Source organism: Erpetoichthys calabaricus, chromosome 1, assembly GCF_900747795.2.
Source record: "Erpetoichthys calabaricus chromosome 1, fErpCal1.3, whole genome shotgun sequence".
NCBI classification, from domain to species: domain Eukaryota; kingdom Metazoa; phylum Chordata; class Cladistia; order Polypteriformes; family Polypteridae; genus Erpetoichthys; species Erpetoichthys calabaricus.
In genome coordinates, this window is record NC_041394.2 from 26,719,312 (window position 1) to 26,740,937 (window position 21,626).

Below are 21,626 nucleotides of genomic sequence, written 5' to 3' on the forward strand. Positions count from 1 at the left end.
ATGAAAGCTTTTATTAGTATTAATTAAATATGATTCTGAAATGTTAAAATGAGTAGACACAGAGCCATCATTAGGCAAACAAAGGTAATGCAGGGAACCGAAGGCAAACAGGGCTGGGAAACACAGAGTCAGTCAGTCAGTCATTGTCCAACCTGCTATATCCTAACACAGAGTCACAGGGGTCTGCTGGAGCCAATCCCAGCCAACAGAGGGCACAAGGCACGAACAAACCCCGGGCAGGGCGCCAGTCCACCACAGAACACTCAAGAGTGCAAAGCCAAATTAAATTTTTAAAATGGGTGCAGCAAACTACAGCAGCCTTTCTTGGAATGCCATTACACTGCAGAATTGTTGGAATTATTTAATTTGTGAAAATGTGTTGCAAATTTATTTGTAGGTGTATTAATTAATAATGTGCTTATCAATCAATTATTGCTAGTTAGTGACATTTAAATGCATGAAATAACCTTCTCATTTATGTCAAAAATTGTGGGGGGTGAGTCACAGTTTAGGACTGGTTTTGTGCTCATGGCCCTGGACCATGAAGGATTATACGAGGGGGTACATATTGGGAAAAAAAAAACATTTTAATCATTTTTACTTACTGAAACTTTATTCTCCTTCAAAATACTCTCCATATGAATGAACGCACTTATCCCAACAGTTCTCCCACTAGTGGAAACATTTTTGGAATTGAGTTCTTTATTCATATGCAGGAACAAGAAAAAGTCACAAGGAGCAAAGATCAAGTTCCGCTTGTTTGAAATGTGAAAACCCCTCGTACACGTGTTTTACTTAAAGCTTCCTCTTTAAAAGCAGTTTTAGCAGCCTAACAGAAAACAAAATTTAACACAGACTCGCTGTTCTTTATGATCACCCATTACAAAAATCGCAGAACTCGTTTAATAAGCACCAAGAAAAACTGACACGGTATGGAGTACGAACAACACACAGCAATGCCACTTGGCAGACTGCCACAGAGAACTGTAAGTATGCTACACTCAGCAGCGAAATTCACAACTAAGTCTGGATTGAGCGCCGGGTACAGATTCTGTTTATTTTGGGTACCCCCTCATATGTGGCAAAATTGAATCAAATCTAATGTATACAACACACTGAAATGAAGATCAAAAATATCAGATATAGATCTTGTATAAAATCTACAATAACTATCACAAGAGGGGAGAATAAAAGAAAAGTATGAAGAGCCAACGCTCAATGATAACATTAACACTGACAAATGTTTGCCAATATTCCGCATTTGGAAACTTAAAACAGATGACTGACTACACCTTGGAAATTTAACTCACACTGATAATTAGTAACAAACATTACACCACTTACCCTGAATAAACGTTTTCAGAGAGATGAGAATTACACATCTCACCATTCTGTTGGAATGCCCCTTTACATCTCTCTGACTCCGAATGCTCATTCGACTTTGTTTCGTTTTTCCACTTTTAGTTTTTGATTGTGAAAAGAAACGCAATGAGCACCAAGTGGACACTTAAGTGAAATTTAATGAGTCGGCTTTGCTTTTATTTAAGGCACATGGAGTATGAAATCTAATGGACATGAATTAAAACAAAATACACTTTTGTATTGTATTTCATATTGGCGCAGGCATTGTATTCTATTAAAAATCAACGAATTGTTTAATTAATTCCTTTTTAAATATTTACAAAAATCATGCCAAAATTAAATTCCCAACAGAAATGTGCATTGCATTTCAGTGTACTGCACAACAGAAAAAAGTTTTGCATTTCAGTGTATTCTCCTCCTCTATACATAGGAATGCATTTGATTTTGACAAGAGATATCCCTCCATAAGTGACAACACAGTCACTGAAAAAATAAAATCTTGCATAAATTCTCGACAGCCTTAGTCATGCAATGATTAGTGCTGCTGCCTCATTGGCACCGTGTCCTGGTTTTGAATCATATACTTTGTCACTCTGTGTATGAAGGTTGCATATTTGCCCTTTGGTTGGGATTAGAAAGGCAATCAAAATTTAAAGCATTGGGCACGTTAAACAAATGTATTATAAATATTGCAGAAATGTCAAAAAGTTCAAATTCGTTTTTTTTCCCCTTTCTAGACGCTTGATGTCACTCAAAGAAGATCCCAGCACTGGTGAGTGGAACTACAAGGAGATCTGCATGGGAACAGGACAAAGTTGCAATTTTCCCAAGCTGATAAACAACTATGTCAAATATATCATTTCATTTGCTGAAGATGAGGCAGGTAACTTTAAGCAGCTCCTCTGTTAGTATTTAGCCACTAGGATCATCCAGTACAAATGGCCAGTGGTTCTCACGTTTAGTTCTAGTGGGCCCTTATGGCTACAGGTTTTCATCCCAACCAATTTCTCATTGTAACTGCGGCCCTTTTTAATTAAGCGAGATTTCCCAGTTTCTGTGTTATGTAAATGGATGTTTGATGAATGTGATACGAAATGTTTAAAAAAAAAAAGACTCAGACAATACTTACATAAGTTCTACATTTTTCTAACTTTTATTTCAAACTTTAAAAAAAGATTTAAAGTTCTCATGAGCCATTTTATTTTTTTTAAATAAATACTAGAGAGCTTCACTCACTAACCCCCCAGCCTGTGCTACACGCTAGCTTCTTTGCGGTTCTGCCGCTTGCGTATGGGGATGCGGATGTACAATTTAAAAAGATTTTTATTTTCATGGGAATTGTTACATATGCATCAATACAACGTATAACTTCCCGTGATTGAATTTTGTTTCTTTCTATTAAATAAAATGACTTTTTCGAATGTTTGGCTCTGAGACTTGTTAATTGTCTTTGCAAAAGCTATTCTAACGGGAAACTGTAAAACGTTTTAATACGAATGGCATATCAAGATGTCCTTTGTTGTCTAATGTTATCCGCATTTGGACGTATGGATTTGTATCCATTATTAATTGTAGAATTTCTAATACGTACGATTGTTTAACTCTTTCGATTCTATGTTGCATCGCTTCTCCGTGATCATAAATATAAACCTGAGTGAACTGTGGTTTCTTTGAAATTCAACATGTAGTAGCTTCAATTGTTGTAGGACCACAGATTCTCATGGTGTATGGTCCTGAATCGTGTAAATCTACGTTTTGAATGATGCAAACGCGAACAGATTATTGTAGATTCGGATATTTTGCCTGTAGTGTTTGTGGATTTCACTTTCACCAAATAACAAATCTTTCATTTCTCTTGGATACGCCTTTCCAATGGGAAGAAACACTACTTCTCCCTGAAGGTAACACAACTTAGACGATCTACAAGTCTCCCACTTAAACTTTAAAGTCGAACAATCTCTCTATGTCCATATATTCGATCTCTTTTCGCTGTTCCGTTATTTCACCGAGTAATAATTTCTGTTTGTTAGCGCTAATGCAATCTTTACTATCAGTTTTTTGAGATTTTCGAATTTTAGTACCTTCATAATCTCTAACCTGCTCTGCATGTGTATCACACCAACGTTTTTGAACCTCTTTACAACGTTCTACTTGGTTTTCTACTCTTTGTCTTTTCTTCTTCTACTGTTTGTCTTTAATTTCCACCCCCGCTTGGACCTGTTAGGTTTTCAATTCATCTCTTGGCACAAAGTCTCATCTCAGGGGACTGAAATTATCTCTCTGAAAAAGTCTGGTCTCCTCCCAAGATTTTTTATATAAGAGTCTCATATTTGTTAAGTGAATGTCTGATTCATTCATAAGCTGTCTCTCTCTGTCTCCTCGGCACATCAAGCTATAAACGGTCAAATGAGACACCTAAAAGCGTATAACCTATTGATAATGTAAACTTAAAATTCCAACTCTTTGAATAGTTTCCACTATATGAGGTATAGAGAATGTAAAATACCTAAAAGAACACTTCAACCAAAAACGATAAGATTTAATCCACTGCCCCTCTCTGTCATTCACTGGTCAAGAGTCTTATCTTCAATTCAAAAACTCTGTCCCATGTGACCTGCATTCCCCATTTATTATGTGCACTGATTTTTCCAGAAGCTTCCATTTAACAATGCTTTAGCAAAAAGTGCAAGTGCTTTTGTACATTGTGAGCATACAACTGGATAAATAACATGTGAATTATGGGCATTTTCCACATTGTTTGCTGTTGTACAGTATTGGTCACCATTGACTTGTAGATAGATAAATCTTTATTGTCATTGTCACTTTTACAAAAGAACAATGAAATTGAAGGTGCTGTCAACTCAGTGAAAGGCATACGAGTTAAAAAACAAGAAAAGGAATAGTAATAAAAGTACATTACAAATATATACAAATTACACTTGTATTATATTATATACCTTTTTGTCTCTATTCTACATATTCTAACATGAGGTTAACATATTTTCTTCAAACTACACAGGTACATATATTTAAAAAATCATTCTTGGGTGGAGTATCCCTTCAACAAATAATGAATATCTAATGAGTAGATTATAATTAAAAAAAAAAACAATTACAGTCTGCCAGTAGTTTTTGTTTGCAACACAAAGGATTAGGAATCATTAGATCCAGAACAGTAAGTTTTAAAAAATTTAAATCATATGGCTTAAGAGCTCAGTTTAAAACTGAAACATTCTTAGGTCAAATTACACTTCCTACTCCTACAGTACATTACTTACCCTGCTTGTTTTCTGAATGAAGGAATACACGCGTCTGTTAGTGGTGTCAAAAAACTGAAGATAGGCCGACTGTACACACACACACACACACACACACACACAGTATTTCACTTTGGCATTGTTGCACCCACATAAGCTGTTAATTAAGTTAATCAAAAATTGATATGTATAAGAGTTAAAAACACTAAAGAGCAATTTTAGTTAGAATTTTATCTAAAGAGCTGCAGTGAATAAAGGTTTTCTGCACCACTAATTCCATAATCAGTTAAATGACAGGGGACCATCCAGTATATCAAGCTCATTTTAGTTAGCTAATAGTTAAGCTAGTCCTGTATCTCATCCAAGTGCATTTTTAAAAATTATCAAGGTATTCTCACAATAACACGCTTTGCTGGTTTGTTCCAGAGGTATAGCATTTCCAGGCCTCCATTTTAAATGCACTTCCACTTTATTCCTACCGCTGTCATCCAGTATGCGATTTGCAATTCTGTTGATTCAACTTTATCAGTTTCTTTGAGATTTTTGAACTAACCCCTGCCTTAAAACATACTGTTTGCATGCATCTCTTCCTAAGTGGTGTGTTTAAAAAATAATCTACAGTATGATGTTAAGGAGAATAGCTTCATTTAATACACAGGTGCCACTTTACTTTTTGACCTCAAAAACAAAGGGAAGAGAATGACAAGGACCAAGCTACTTTTCAGCTCTAAACATTGTATATTTACACATTTACTTTGCCTTCCAACATGCATTATAACTCGCAATTTCTTCATACAAATCAGAGTCAGGGGAACAAACACACGTGTACTACAAGGAGCAGAGATTTCTGAGTGTTTAACATAAGTGCACTGGATTGAGACTTTGACTTTAAAAGGACTTCATTAAGAACATGGGGACACAGTTGAAAACTTGTTAAGGGTAAATTTCAACACAAATATTAGGAAGTACACTTGGAATAAGTGACCAAGTAGTATGGTAGATGGTAGGACTTCAGGGACTTTCAAAACTCGACTTGATGTTATGTTAGAAGAATTAAGTGGATAGGACTGGCAAGCTTTGTTGGGCTGAATGGCCTGTTCTCGTCTGGATGGTTCTAAAGTTACATGGACTGCATTTACTGAAAGCAAAACAAAGAAGAGTCGACTATCATAAATGTACATCAAAATGTGTATACAAAGGGCATTAAGAAAAGAAAGGTAGGAATGAGTGTCTCACTAAAATATTGCTGCAGTTAAATCATGTGCTTCCTGTGCAGCCTTCAGAGCACCACTGCTATAAACAGAGAATCATACAACATTGATAGCTAAAGATAAAAAATGCAAACAGAAAACAAACTCTTGGTTCAGATAACTCTTTCAAACTGCTTTAAACATGTGATTTCTCTGTAACTGAGAACAGGACATCAGCTTTGTAAACACCACATGCACAAAATTGCAAAACAGTTCAGCAGGATTCAAGAAAGGGAAAGGACCATATGTGCAAACTGCCGAAGATGAAGAAATACCATAACTGGAAAAAAAAAATCAGTTAAGAGATTAAATCAGGGTCTCAACAGTCACCAGTAGGTGTAAAAGCAGCAAATAAATTTAAAGTCCAAAGCCTTAGCCATTAGAGCACACAGCATACGTTTGAGTTAATATTGTAGTAATTAAACTATTGTTACATTTTTGTGAATATAGGAGAACTTTACTTCCTCTCCACTCGAATTCCCAGTGCAAAGACTTATGCTGGCGTGATCTACAAGATTGTTGACCCCTCCAGGTGAGTCTCTGTTTGATGTGTCACAATGGTTCTTTTTTTGTGTGTTAGCACCTTTCAGCATTTAGCAGCTTACAGTTCTAATACTTCAAACATGAATGCAAGTAGCCTTCTCATCTCCATTTTTATATGACTTCTACATTATAAAGCGTATTCTTTGTTTGTTTTTATCTGCAAAGGTTTGTTTTCCAAGTCTTCAAAGTGAAATGTATCGGGTTTTTAACAAACTATATTAAGCTGTGACCCTTGGGTGGGTGACAGAGGTGGATTAGAGTCAGAAGAAGTAGCAAGAAATATTACAGTGTGATCTACTGATAGGGAAACTGCACCACACAGGTAGTTTAATGGTTGGTGCAATTGCCTGTGGACCAAGAAATCTGGGCTCAATTCCTGTCTATCATACTGTATTTAACTTTTTCTATAATTGAGCATTTCTCTCAATCTCTTTTTTGGCCACAAGTCACCCCATGTAGGGCAACACTGTGTATGTTTATATGCCCTTTGATAGCCCAGTTATTCACAGAAACTGGGTTTTAAATTTGTCATGAATATCATTATTCCAGTTTGATAAACCAGGTTAACACACACAGATTTCTCAGCGAGTAACCCGGTTGCGTGGCCATATAAACTTCTAACCAGGTTGCTGTTAAGGATTTTGCTGTCTGCACTTGTTCTTTGCACTCCGTTAGCCTGCACATGTCTTAGCTTTGCACACACATCCAGCCGCCACAGGTATAAAACAGTGGAAGCATCCAGAAATGTACGTTAACTGAGGCAGATATCTTGGCGATTGCATTTGTCCTTCCCCTTGTTGAAATAATCTGCCTTAATGTTTCAAAAAAAAAAAAAAAAAATTGGTAAATGTATGTTGATGAGCTGAGCGTACAACACTAAGCTCTGCAGCTCAAACTCAAGAGCCACAGGCTCCATAGCTTGTTTTCAAATTCACGTTGATGTTTAATGTTTTGTTTTAGCATTTTTTCATGACATCAGAGTGTTCTGCCAAGGAAGAAGTCCATAAGTGGACTCGCACATGTTAAGAGGGGTTTTTAAGAAATCGAGTTACACACCTACGGTAATCCTGGTTTTGTGTGTGCATGTAAACACACTTATTGGCTCTAGAGTTATTTAATGGAATTTGAAGTTCTTTCCACCAGAAAGAAAACAAACAGCAAATTACATAAAAAGAACCCTTGCAATACTAACAATAGTCATGTACTAAATTTAGTATTCATTTTAAATCTCTCCACCTTTCCATTTTCTCAGACAGGCCATGCCGAGTAACTCTGCTAGTAAGGATAACAAAAAGTAAATTGGATTTCTGCTTGATTAGCAGAAGCCATCAAACCTGGTGATTTTGTTTACCAACATATAATTATTATAAAATTGAGGCTTCAGCAGGCAGTGTAATAGAAGATAATTGCAGCGCTTACAGAATATTTAATATCGGATCTCTCACAGTGCTTTACATGTTTCTTTTGCCTCAGGAGGGCCCCACCAGGAAAATGCAGCTTTACAGCACATCCAGTTCCAGTGAAAGGAAAGTTGTATCATTTCCATCCAAGGGAGAGTAAGTACCACCAAGCTGAATTAAGGAAAGAAACTCACTAAAACAAAAAGTGTTTTGGCTTAGTTTCAGCATATGTCTAACGTCTAAGGAAAGGCTACAAATAGACGTTCAAGATTGTCTCTAACACAAAGAGCATCTCGTATTTCATTACACGTTGACCTATGAGAGTCTAGCATAATAAGCAAAAAAAGTTTTTGATAAATTACACAAAACATGTATACATCAATTCTCACTGCATTGCTGATTATTTTTATAAAAAATACATAAAAATAAATAGTTAAAGGAGTTAAAGGTTATTTCCATGCTAGAAAAAGGTCACATTTTGATGGTTGAGCCTGTATTTTACTTCCTACACTGCAAAAAATGAAATCTTAACATGCCAGAAAATCTTGAAAAGAAATAATAGATCTTGTTTTTTTTATTTTAAGAATAACTGACTTGAGTAGATTTCTATGTGTAAGATATATAATCTCATTTTTAGAAAATTTAACAAGTTAAACTTTCTCACTATATTGGCAGATAATTTTGCTTGATTCTAATACCTTTTTCTTGTTTTAACAAGAAAAACAAGAAAAAGGTATTAGAATCAAGCAAAATTATCTGCCAATATAGTGAGAAAGTTTAACTTGTTAAATTTTCTAAAAATGAGATTATATATCTTACACATAGAAATCTACTCAAGTCAGTTATTCTTAAAATAAAAAAAACAAGATCTATTATTTCTTTTCAAGATTTTCTGGCTTGTTAAAATACTACACTGCAAAAAATGAAATCTTAACATAAGAGACTAAACTAGAATATGTATTGAAATGCCTAGGACTGTCAGACTACTATTATTATTATAATTTTAAAGATTTTGTTTATTAAGATATATAAGCTTTATGTTTACGTAATTGTATTTTTATTTTTAGGACTCGTAATAAAATCCAAGCCATCTCCAGTCACCGTTCAACCCAAGACAGCTGGCTCGGCAAACACCACCAAACCCAAAACCACCACCACCACCAAAAGCACAACCACAATCACCACCACCACCACCACACTGAGGACAGTTACAACTGCCATTAGATCCACTACTCCTACCAATGCAAGATGGGCAACCACCACCAGAGGACTGACAAATTACAATACCTTGAGAAGCACCACACTGTCCCCCAGTTCGAGGTATGGTGTCACACAGACTCCTGTGGTGTACTACACAACCCCAGCTAAAACTCCAACCACTCAAAAGCCAAGGGTTACTTATGTCCCAAGCACTCATAAACCCGAAAGATTCACTCATTCAACTACCTATTCTACTTCCAAACAACAGACAAGCACTGGGCGGTCTACCAAACAAACAGAAGTTACACAGTCACACACAGAGCAGGTCACCAAAGCCCATTCATCTACAGCCAGTCCAACTTCACGACTCAGAGGCACAACTGGCAGGCCTGCAGCCACCCACAAACCATACTATACACTACCAAAGACTGCAAGTAAACTGAACAAAGGACACTCAGGCAAAATGGACGGCCTAAAGGATGACTCAATTGGCAACCGCGTAAACAAGAAAGACCCAAACTCAAAGCCAAGGAAAGGAAGGCGCAGAAAACTCCGCCAAGGCATGGTGAGGTTGGCCAGTCCAGGGAAAAGGCTGGACCGTGGTAGAGTAGAAATCTTCATTAAAGGAGAATGGGGGACCATCTGTGATGATCTGTTTGACCGTAAAGCAGCAACTGTGGTTTGCCGGCAGCTGGGTTACCCCTTTGCAATCAGAGTAGCTAAGCGAGCAGAAATGGGGCAAGGTAACCATCTCAGCATACTTTTGGATGATGTGAAATGTGAGGGGACTGAAAGAACTCTGCTCGACTGTCAGCGATCTAAAATTGGACAACATAACTGCTCCCATAAAGAAGATGTGGGTGTGATCTGTGGTTACTCAGAATATGACGAGGAAGAAGGGTAATGTTCATCATACCTTATTGTAAAGGGAACCAGCTGGAAGGGAAAGGACCATATTTGCACTGTCTTCTTCTGTATACTTCAAAAAGTCTCTGTTCATGATGGGGGGAAAAAATGAAACAAAACACTAACAGCTATGGTTGCATTGAATGATGCAATTAATTCACTGTATGTTCACCCACAAAACTACTTTAAATGTCTATGTATGCAGCACAAATTGTATTGGTTGTCAGTTTTTCCTAATTGTGGAGAAATGTAAAAAGAATTCCTAATGCAAGTAACCTCAAGTCAAGGCAGCTCGAAAAAACAAGTCTTTAAGAAAGTAACTAAATGTTATTCTGCTTATTATGAAATTTGCACTGCTCCTGTAATGGATACTTTTAATCTTTTATTTCTAAACAGTTTAGATGATATTTGTTATTTAGCTTAAAAATGTTTCTTGCCCTTTTTTTACCAAACGAAATGCATAAAGAAAATTCAGCAACTGTGGAACATGTTGCCGAATCTTTGTCTTTGAATAAGAATTCTATTCTTTTTGAGCAAGTATTCATTTCAATAAAATTAAGTTTGCATTTATTTTCTGTTCCTGACAATATAATACACTCTCCAAGTGCCTTTCCACCTTAAACTCTGCCTCCCTCTGGTGGTTCTTTGAAGTAAACATCTAAACTCTGAACTGATGATTTGGTTCAGAATCAGTACTGTTGGAAGGAAACATTATCCAGTTTTGACTTCTTTAAAACTTTGTACTCTTCTTCATTGTATCCCTGCCTAATCTGAACTTATTTCCACATCCAAATTTAAAAGTACATTGCATATAAGCAATATAATCACGGTTTTAAACACTCTCTCTGTTCAGACAGCATGGTGGTATTCTTTGTTACTTCCAGAAGACTGGGTTTGAATCTCAGCTCAGCTGCTATTATTTTACATTTTTTCCCCCAATGTCTGCATAGGCTTTGCTGTAGATATGCCAGTGTTTGTAACATGTACATCAAGGTCACTGACCACTCTCTAAGTTGGCCCAGTCTGGGTGTTTGAGTTTGCCCTGTGACTGTTTCCCACTCAGGGTTAGATCCAATCTGGGGTACTAGGTGTGTGCAACAGGGAACTTTGAATAAGCTGATTCAATAAATGGATGAAAATAATTCTGTATTCAGATTTATGTACCTACCTGTTGCAAATAAGCAAACATGTTTAAAAATCTGTACATTTTCTTGTATATTTTTTCTATTACAGTCTTTCTAAATTATGGTTCTCAAAGCACACACAGTCTGCTAATTCCAACTCAATTATATACTTAAATAAAAAAAAGCCAAAATAAAATAAGCAATTAGTTTAACTGCTTTCTTTTTAGAATAAACTGCCTGTGATACCACTCAATTCAGCCCAAAGCACAAAGACCAAACATTTACTAAGCCACATAGACACAGGGTACAGAAGAGAGGATTAAATAATTATCATCTGACATCCAAGCTTCCTAATTGCATAATTTGGAAATTAATTTGGTAGACTATAGACAATCAGTTCATTTAGAAAAAGATTTGAGAATTCACCAAAAAATGTGGGTCACAAGAAGAAGAAGTACATGTACTGAGAACAAATGCTTTTGTTTTTCTACTTCCCTAGGATACACGTCTAGTTAAAAAGAAGTGCTAAGCAGTAATTTTCTGTGATGTTTTGGTGAAATAAATGAACTGAATAACTTTGAGAAATGATTAGTTCAGTCAGTACAAAATATTATGTGTCTATAAATAATTACAGTATTAATGTTTCTGGGTTTTGAGTTGTACAGTTGGAACACTTTATTCTTGAACTTGTAAGAGCAAATTCTAGCAGTTAACACACAGCTGAAGTTGCATCTCTCAGATTAGTGCCTGTATGAAAGTGTATAAATATGTCTAGTAAGAGAAAGTGCAGCTTTGTCCGTCCCCATACGTCTCAACATTCACATACACACACACTGAATAATGCATTTGAAGAGAGCAGAGAAATAAATTCTTTTGCCAAAAAATAATCGTTTAATCTATAGGAACTGTTAAATGCGAGTACCACCACTAACCTGTAACTGACATATTGGAATACTCCGCAAATGAACAGGACTTATCAGGGATTTCGTAATTCACTCACTGATTTGTCACAACTTCATGTAGGCAATACTAAAAGGAACATGTTGTTTAAACTGTGCTTTATTACTGCGCACTGGAAGCATTTACCACAATCAGATTTATTACTTATGTATTTCATTGATGGCAGCACAGTGGTGCAGTGGTAGTGCTGCTGCCTTGCAGTAAGGAGACCTGGGTTCGCTTCCCAGGTCCTCCCTGCGTAGAGTTTGCATGTTCTCCCCGTGTCTGCATGGGTTTCCTCCCACATTCCAAAGACATGCAGGTTAGGTGCATTGGCGATCTTGAATTGCACCTAGTGTGTGCGTGTGAGTGTGCCCTGTGGTGGGCTTGTGCCCTGCCCGGGGTTTGTTCCTGCCTTGTGCTGGCTGGGATTGGATCCAGCAGACCCCTGTGACCCTGTGTTCAGGATCTAGCGGGTTGGACAATGACTGACTGACTGTATTTCATTGAATTATTTTGCTTTTTTTGGGACAGCATCAGCACTGTGAGTTGGGTTGGTGTTTTTATGTATGAACAAATCAGTGAGCCAATGATCCAAATATTTTCACTGAACTGAACTAAAATATCTGGACCACAATAAATAGTGATGGGCATTCCAGTTCATCACACGGACAACTCTCTGCGAAAAACAGTTTTTAAACAATGTTCCTTCCAAGTTTTTTTTTTTTTAAAACTGATTAGCGGGTGTGAATAAAACATAAGCTGGTACTTTATATCTGACCAAATTTTTTTCTTTGGTCCCCCTTTCAAATTACTACACAAGTTGTAGTGGGAGATCCTCCATGTTGCAACGATCAGTGTGAAGCACCAATCAATGAACAACAAATGGAGAGATTTCAGGAGCGGCACTTTGAAACTGCTGCACAGGACAAGGAGTCACCAGGATGACAACATCTTGCGTGGCAGTTCATAAGTGCTGTATGGCACCCTGAAAAACGGCGTGCAGACACGTTGCTTAGAGGGAATATAGCTTGTAAAACAAACAGATTGGCATACACCCTCTTACACAAAGCTATGACATAACTGTCAGTACTATATATGCTAATGTAATACAGTAAACCTCTGCAAACTTACATTAGGTGAGGTGAATGGTTTTATGGATACAATTTTAAAATACATTTTTTTGGCAAGAGTTTTGTAATTGCTATTACACAAACATTTTTAAGCAACGAGACTTGCTGGTACCCAAAGTCTAAACTGGGTACCAGAGACAATGAGCATTGCTTTCAACATTGACCAGCTTTATTCAAGCAATACTGAGCTTCAATAATAATAAGCTTCAAAATGATTACATGACCTGGATACTGCAATGTATGATTTCTGAATATTTCACATATTTAAATGTATATAATTTTTTTTGTCTCCATTTGAAAACTCACATTAATGTTATAAAATAGCAATTGACAATCATTCACACTTAACCAGAGTAATAATGAAATATTCGAAATCCTACCTGTTTAAGTTGTGATATGAAAGAACTGTATAAAAACTCTAAAATTAAAAATTGATTTATTTAAAACATAATGGAGTTATGCTCACTCACAAAATAAAAACCAGATTGCACATATTAAAATATACCTAAGCCAATCCATTAGATACTTGGGAGAAATGTATGATAGCACAGTCATTAAACATCTTACATTTAAAAATATTAAATTCCATTTAAATATTACATTGCATGACAGATTCTAAGTAAAATGCTAGATTTCTTTATTTTACAATAAGACTTCAACTATTCTTGAAATCAAATAAATGAATACAAAAAGCTATTATTGCAGCAAGTATTACCATACTATAGTCTTAACTGTAAAAGGAGTTGTTCAAGCTTAGTCAACTCCTTTTCTTAATTTAAAACAAACCATTTAAAGCTTTCATCACTTTTCTAAAGTTTACTTAAACCGGTTTAATTTAAAAGAAAATTTGGCCCCAGACATCCAAGATACAATACAAATCATTTTAAAATGTATGACGATACCGGACACTGTTCAACACATTTGACACTTGTATAGAACAAGTAAAATAAAATACCGAACTGCATTTGTAATTATTTAAAAGCCTAAAGTGTAAACATCAACCACAAATACCAGCTTTTACCAAGCTAGGTGTAAGATCCTGTAATTCTCAGCTTTCACAGAATATCCTTTGCTTATTGCCTTCTATGTTCCAATATGTTTGGATGTTCAAATGCCTATGGCGGCCTCTTATCTCCCAATGGAGTCATAGGATGGCTGACTTTGTGCAAGCCTATCACGGTCATGTGCAGTTTTATCTTCGGTGCCTGGCGATTCCCTAATAATGGGTTCTTGATCTTCCTCTTCACACTGGGGCAAGTGGAACACACCTGTCAGTCCATGCAGATCAGCCGCTTTATGGAAAGTACGCAGAACAAACAGCATCACCATTAGGCCTAAGAAAAGATAAACTAGACCAAAAAAAAAGATGAGAAAAAATAATTAATTTTACTGTACACATTTTAAAAAACTAACAGACATTCTTTACTCTTCTCTCCTTCTTATTTTGGAGAGATATTAAAAAGAAAAGAAAAATACATCCTTGTCAGTGACTGCTAGTAATCATACAAGAAAAATGAAAATAAAAATGTACACTAGGGTGTTTTGCCCCTTGCTCACTTTGCTCACCAACCACCTGGCCTGCGCTACACCCTAGCCTTTTTGCGCTTGTGCTGCTTGTGTATGGGGATGTAGATGTACAATTTAAAAAGATTTTTATTTTCTTGGGAATTGTTACATATACATCAACGCAACACATAACTGCCCCGATTGAATTTCGTTTCTTTCTCTCTATTAAATAAAACAACTTTTTCAAATGTTTGACTCTGAGATTTGTTAATTTTCTTTGCAAAAGCTATTCTAACAGGAAACGTTTTAATACGAATGGCATATCAAGATCTCCTTTGGTCTGTAATGTTGTCCGCGGGAGATGTACTACGTTACCTTTTTTGGATACAGCCTTCTTTCTACAGTAATTCTTGAGGAGGAAGACCGGATGGTGTTAATGGTTATAGATATTCTTTGTGATATTGTAAGTTGCTGTTTTCATCTTCCTCACGATCGCCACCAACTGTTTCAGCATAGTCTTTTGATGCGCATTTAACCAATCTGCCGTGAAACCGTTCAACATTTTTGGACCCATTTAACCAATTTGATGTGTAACCGATCAACATTTTTCTCGGTTTCTCGGTGCTAGGATTGCGCATGTACTCATTTTTTATGTTGATAACCCTTCGTGATGAAATTCTTCAATACGATTTGGACATAATAAGTCTTCTTTAATTGTGAACTTAAAGTGAGAGACAGAGAGAGCTGAGAGTGCAGGAGGTGTGTCTGACAAAAGCATTCACATGAATGAGAGTTGAGAGGACCATGGTCTTGTTTGAAAACGTCTCAGAGGAGGGCGGGACTTGAAAAAATGTCAAGGCAAAAGTCTTGTCTCCCGGGACTTGAAAACATCTCTCTTTCAAAAAAGTCTTGTCTCGTCGAAGGACTTTTTTAATATTATATATATATCATTTTGTATCATTCTCAGGAGAGCAGTGGTGTGCCTTTACTGGCCACGGTTTAAGCTACCTTAGGCAACATATTAATGAGACTCCAATACAAAGACTGGCTTAACCAGGACAGTTTTACAAATTGCTTTATCATGAAACACAAATTGAAAGTCAATGTGAGTTTTAAAATAATCAACATCTTTCCTTCTGGTCATAACAAACAAAAATAATAAAGTATGACCATATGGGCTACAATTTATTCTTCCATCAGATTCACATTTGTAAATCTAAAGCTAAAGTTGGAAAACAAAGTCTTTATATGGCATTCACTTATGGAATACAATTACATAAACAGAGGCTGCAATCTCAGTTATCCGTAAAGCAAATAAAAATGCACTTGTTTTCGATCAAAAAGGAAGATGCATCAGAACACAATAACACAAACGACAGCATTGCAGTCACTGCTATACTCCACTGTACCAACACTAATCTATTTTAATACTGCCAATAAATCAAGGTAAAATAACTTTTCAGAGTCACACCAGCTAATGGCAAATACATCCTGTTATTTAAAACAACACAAGATCAGGGGTTACATAAACGCTAATTTATGCCTTTTAGACTAAATTAATTGAATATTTCTAGCTGTAAAATATGTTTATCTGTGGTTTTTCTGAGGTTTTACCATCCACGAATGCTCACTTTTCCATTAACTGTGTGATATGCAAACTACCCAAGGAATTTACCAGTACACTAACAAGTCGAAGTCATGTGTGAATGAATGGCAGCACTGAGATCTAGGGATACTCAGCACAGTGATTATTTTGGTCAAGACCTAGAATGTTTCCACAGCTTGTGTTCAAACAAAGTCTGGAAGTTACTGGATAAAGCACGTAATAAGTCCCAACAGGCTTATGTCAGATGAGTGTACATTAATACAAATTAAGTGATCATAAGATACTCAGGTAATCACATACATGTATGTGAGTAGATTGAGTGTTTTCACAAACAAATGACAGATGTAGTATCATTTTTCTTTGTGTGGCTAGTCATTTGACAGACTTCTGGAAATTAGACTCTAAAACAAAGGAGCAATTCTCCATCTGAGTTGAGGATGATATTGCAACTGACAAGATAAAAAAATAATAATTCAACTCAATACAGTGTATTGTTGTACAGCACTCTTCAGAATATTCTGACAAACTGTTACTGTAGAGAATGGAGGAAAAAATACAAGAAGATGTCTTAAATAAATATGGGGTTACGGAGTTAAGTTGCTCAGTTTTTTTTTTTTTTTTTTAAGTTTCATCAATACTGTAAGTTTTAATAACGTGTAGGCTCTCCTTTCCCTTGACTCCACACAATCCAAGAGCACCACATGGGAATGTAATCAGCCTAGGAATGTAATGGATAACCCTGAGCAGTGAGAACAAGCAAACACCATTAGATTCCTAGGTAACTCGTGAATGCCCTGGATTCTTTGTATGATGCTGGCTAAAACATTCTTGTCCTCTTTCTACTTTCTTAAACCCATTTTACAGTTATAGGATCAGAGAGAACATCAGATTATAAGAACCCAGTTATATTACACATAGCTATATTCAATTTTGAATTTTTCATTATATAATGGACTACGAATTTGCAGTATTTCACTTCTAACACCTCACTCCAATCATAATTTACATATTAAAAAATGCTAAATACCAGGTATTATTATTTAATTGATCAATGGCAGGAATATTTTAGTAATGTGAAATTGTACGCAGGATATTTCAGAGTAAGGAGTTTCAGTGAACTAATATTAGCCCATGGTAAAAAAAGAAAAAAACCCCACAAATATTGCATACAAAAAGTAGTGAGTTAGTTACACTGTACTTCTTACATATCCAATTAACTAACAGCAATTTAACTGGGGCTGGAACATTGTTTTTGGAAATGTCCCAATTGAAACTGAGTAACACAGCTAGTAAATCATAAAACAAAAAGAACAGGCAACACTACATTATGTTGAAGGGTTAAACTTGCTAAATTCATTCTGATTCTTAAAATGCAACTCATGTGAGCACGTTTCTATTGTATTTTTGAAGCTGAAAACATTTTTTTTATATTACTGATTAATTGCAATGTTAAAACACAACATACCTCAGCGAGGTCACAGGTTTAATGGTAGTTGGTGGTGGTATGGCACCTCATTATAAGCTAAACTACAGATTTTAAATTAAGATATTTGAAGGAAAAGTCCTAAGAAGATATTTGACGGAAAAGTTGCTGGTGTAACTAAAAAGAGTTTATCCATCAATCATATACACAGAGGCAAAGAAAAATTAAAAGCTTTAAGAGAAAAGTCGTTTGTGTTTATTTGGTACTTTGCTTGAAAAAAGAGTTGACCAATTAAATAATTAACTTTCTTGTTAAAGTATTTACTCTATTATTAAAGTAAATAGAAGATAAAAAAGAAAAAAAAAAAGCAGGTGCTTTCACAGAGGTGTGCAGTCATTGGTTTATACTAGGGGTCTCCAACATATCGCTCGCGAGCTACTGGTAGCTCACAACACCTTTCCAAGTAGCTCAGCAAAGGGTTAATGAATCCTACATAAATCTGAAAACTTGATTAGTCAAATTAGGCGTGGCCGATCTTTCCAAAAATTCATATTACGATCCACAATCTGAATTGCAATCTGTCTTTTCAATGTGGCATACACTTAAGAGAATATCCAGATTCAAACTCATCAAGACCTAATTAACACTTTATTTTAAATAACAAACAAAGTTGAATTCAATTGTTCTCTCGTTCGCTAGCTAAGCGGAGTTAAGGAACACGCCCCGAAGCTGGCGAGTGAATAAGGAAGGCCCCTCCACCCGGCCCGCTGCATGTTTCTTGGATTCGCGCAAATAAATTGGTACCACAAGCGAACTATGATACAGAACGAAATTAGAGAAGTCGCAAAATCAACCGGAATGTTCAGGCAAATTATAGAAAAAAACCCAATCTAAATCCGTTATGCATTTCTCTCATGAAAATGCAGCCAGACATGCAGACAGAGAGACAGTGGATTTTATATCTCTCTATTATAAAAAGAAATCCTGTCCCCTGTCCTGATAGTCTACGATACGTGATCTTCTCAGAAGATAATTTAAAGACCCGCGAGACGAAAGAGACCTGCCACGGTGCGTCTCACGGGAACACAGAACAAGAGTCTTGCAAGACGCACCCTACTTACAAGCAATATCAAAAAAACAAAAAAAAACAAATCAGTAGTGTAAAGGCAGTCATGCAGCACACACAGCTCAATACGGTAGAAATGAATAGGGTAGAAATTAAATAAATAGGGTAGAAATGAAACGTCGATGATTAAACGAAGAAGAAAGAAAAGCACGGAGAAAAGAGACCCAAAAGCAATGGAGAGAAAAAAATGCTAAAAAGATAAACAATAATCTAGGTGCAAATTTAAAAAATAAGGAATGTGATGATCAGCCTGGAACAAGTGGAATGGAAAAAAAAGCACGTCCAATCAGGTGCAGAGAAAAGAGACTCAAATGCGTTGGACAGAAAAAAGAGCAAAAAAGAATAATCGAGGTGCAAATTCAGAAAATAAGGAAAGTAATTATCAGCCCAGAACAAGTGGAATTGAAAAAAAAGCACGTCCAATCCAGCTCAGAATTAAAAGACAATGAGTAAAAGAAGGTAGAATTTCATAAATACGCTTACAAACGTTGACGCTAAACAAATGCAGAGCAGGTTAGAGACTATGAAACCACTGAAATTAGAAAGGCTCAAAAAAAAACCAAAAAAAAAAAACGGCGCTATAGACATGTGGAGAAAGCTACGACAGCAGCTACCCCAACCGAACGAGAGCAGCATTATACGTCCTGCAAGAAAGAATTCGACCACGCCTGTGGCCAGAAATAAAAGACAGGTATTGCTTTTACAACGTCACGCAAGACCAGGCAGTGAGCCATCACAGCCACAAAACAAGTCAACAGACCTTTAAGCTAGCAGTTGATGGATTGTTTTTGGCAGGCAAGCATCATGTGTTCCCAGTTCTTAAAACAACGACATGCGACAGGCAGAAGAGGCAGCTAGCAAGCAGCAAAAAGACAGCAAATGATCCAAAGGCATATCCTTAGCATACGTTCAGCCGCAACACCCTTCACAACATGAGCAGTATTATATGTCTGGGAAGAAAGAGATGTAACCTCGTGCGGGGCAGGAAATAAACAAACAAGTATTGTTTTTACAAAAGTTTTTAAGTAAAAGTGAAAATAATGCATATGTAACAATTCACAAGAAAATAACAATCTCTTTAAATTGTAGATTGCCTGCCTAAGGTAAAGTCATCCCTGATGAATGGGGACGTGGGAATGAGGGGTCCTTTCATCGGATTAGTGCTATTTCAGATGTGGAATGGCAAAATGGGGGAGGGAGCTTGATGAATGAGGTCTCCCGGACTTAAAACAAATCCAAATCATATTATGTGATATCATCTAATGTGAAATTTTACACCGTATTTCTAGAATTTTTATTTTTACACTGTATTGAGGATTTATTCTGTTCTATGTATTGTACTGTACGGCTCAGAATTAAAAGACAATGAGTAAAATGACAAAGTAGAACTTCATAAAGACGTTTACAAACGTTGGCGCTAAACACATGCAGAGCAGGTTAGAGACTATGAAACCAGTGAAATTAGAAAGGCTCAAAAAAAAAAAAATGGTACTATGCACATGTGGAGAAAATTAAAGGATATGAAAGTAGGAAAATTAGAAAATATAAAAAAAGAAAGTAAAGATCGCAGTAGCGCAAACAAACAAACTGCCTCATTTAACTATGCACCAGTCTAACTTTGGTTTTGCACAATAATTACACTATTGCACCTTAACACTTAATTCTACTTTATTCACATAATTGTACGTATTTATTATGTTCTACTATACTGTTATCTTTCAATTTATGACTTTTTGTTAATTTAACTGATATTCTTCTAACTTTGCACAGTTTTTGATAAGTGGATCAGGATGCATTTCACTGCGTGTTGTCCTGTATAACTATGCATGTGACAAATAAAGAATTTGAGAATTTTACCGCACATGCATTTATTGGTTACTTTGTTAATGTATATATATTTATCTGTCTGCTTATTTAAAATGCTACATTTACCCCAGGAGTCAAAAACGTTCTGTCTAGCCCTTGTACAAAAACCTAGACAAAAGCTGGGTATCACCTTGGTAACCCCATGTACTTTTGGAACTGTGAGAGGAAAATAGCACAACTTTACAGACAGGAGTCCAATGCAGAACTCTACTTACTTTTTTACTTTGTAAAAAAAAATTATTAACTGCTGATGATGTAGATCATTTTGTCTGTGCTGAAATTCCAAACAGAGAAACCTATCCTGATCTCATTAAAGAGATTCAGCATATTGGGACTCGCAAGATTACAAATATTGTTTTTATAGAAGTTCTGAAATAAAAGTGAAACTAATGAAATAGCAACAATTTAAAGAAAAAAAAAAATCTTAAAAGTGTGTATCCAGAAAACCAAACACAGGGGTTGGCGAGCGAAGCCCCCTAGTATTATATATTAGTAAACCATCAAAATAATGTGCAGCTAAAGTCTCAACAGCATTTCTGGAGCTTAGTAGAGCCAGAAAACTGTAAGAATCTTCACCAAGCAGCTCTGAAAATGTCTGCTTTGTTTGGGTCTCCATACCTCTGTGAGTCTGACATGAATGTTGTGAAATCAAAGTGCAGAACAAGACTGACAGATGAACTTTGAAATGACTCCAGAAGAGTGAACCTCAGTGGATCCATTCCATCACACACCTGCCTCTCTTGTTGAGTCATCTGACTAACTAAAAAACACATCACACATGCAACTGGACATGTGAATAAAGTGAAACATTGACATGGAACAAACTGACAAATGAATAAGTCATACAGTATCTGTGTATTTGGAATTGCATTGCTTTGTTTTGACAGCATTCATGTTTTAATTCAGTAGTGTGAGATGCACTAGAAAATGCTTACAGACATACAAAATGCACATGCAGGTGAACTAAACATTTGTTTGTGATGTT

The 21,626-nt window shown here is 36.1% G+C and overlaps 2 protein-coding genes across 2 annotated transcripts in view; one reads left to right on the forward strand and one right to left on the reverse strand.

Annotated features, from left to right (window-relative positions):
• The window catches only part of si:ch211-136a13.1 (HHIP-like protein 1), a 143,345-nt gene extending 133,334 nt beyond the window's left edge, over window positions 1-10,011 (forward strand). The window contains exons 6-9 of the mRNA XM_028796507.2: window positions 2,100-2,245; window positions 6,320-6,401; window positions 7,886-7,968; window positions 9,348-10,011. Coding sequence (XP_028652340.1) covers window positions 2,100-2,245; window positions 6,320-6,401; window positions 7,886-7,968; window positions 9,348-9,916 — 880 coding nt within the window. The 3' untranslated portion in view covers window positions 9,917-10,011. The remainder of the gene's footprint in view (window positions 1-2,099; window positions 2,246-6,319; window positions 6,402-7,885; window positions 7,969-9,347) is intronic.
• Window positions 10,012-13,533: 3,522 nt separating this feature from the next.
• kcnk6 (potassium channel, subfamily K, member 6) overlaps window positions 13,534-21,626 on the reverse strand; it is a 50,616-nt gene continuing 42,523 nt past the window's right edge. The window contains exon 3 of the mRNA XM_028796519.2: window positions 13,534-14,463. Coding sequence (XP_028652352.1) covers window positions 14,243-14,463 — 221 coding nt within the window. The 3' untranslated portion in view covers window positions 13,534-14,242. The remainder of the gene's footprint in view (window positions 14,464-21,626) is intronic.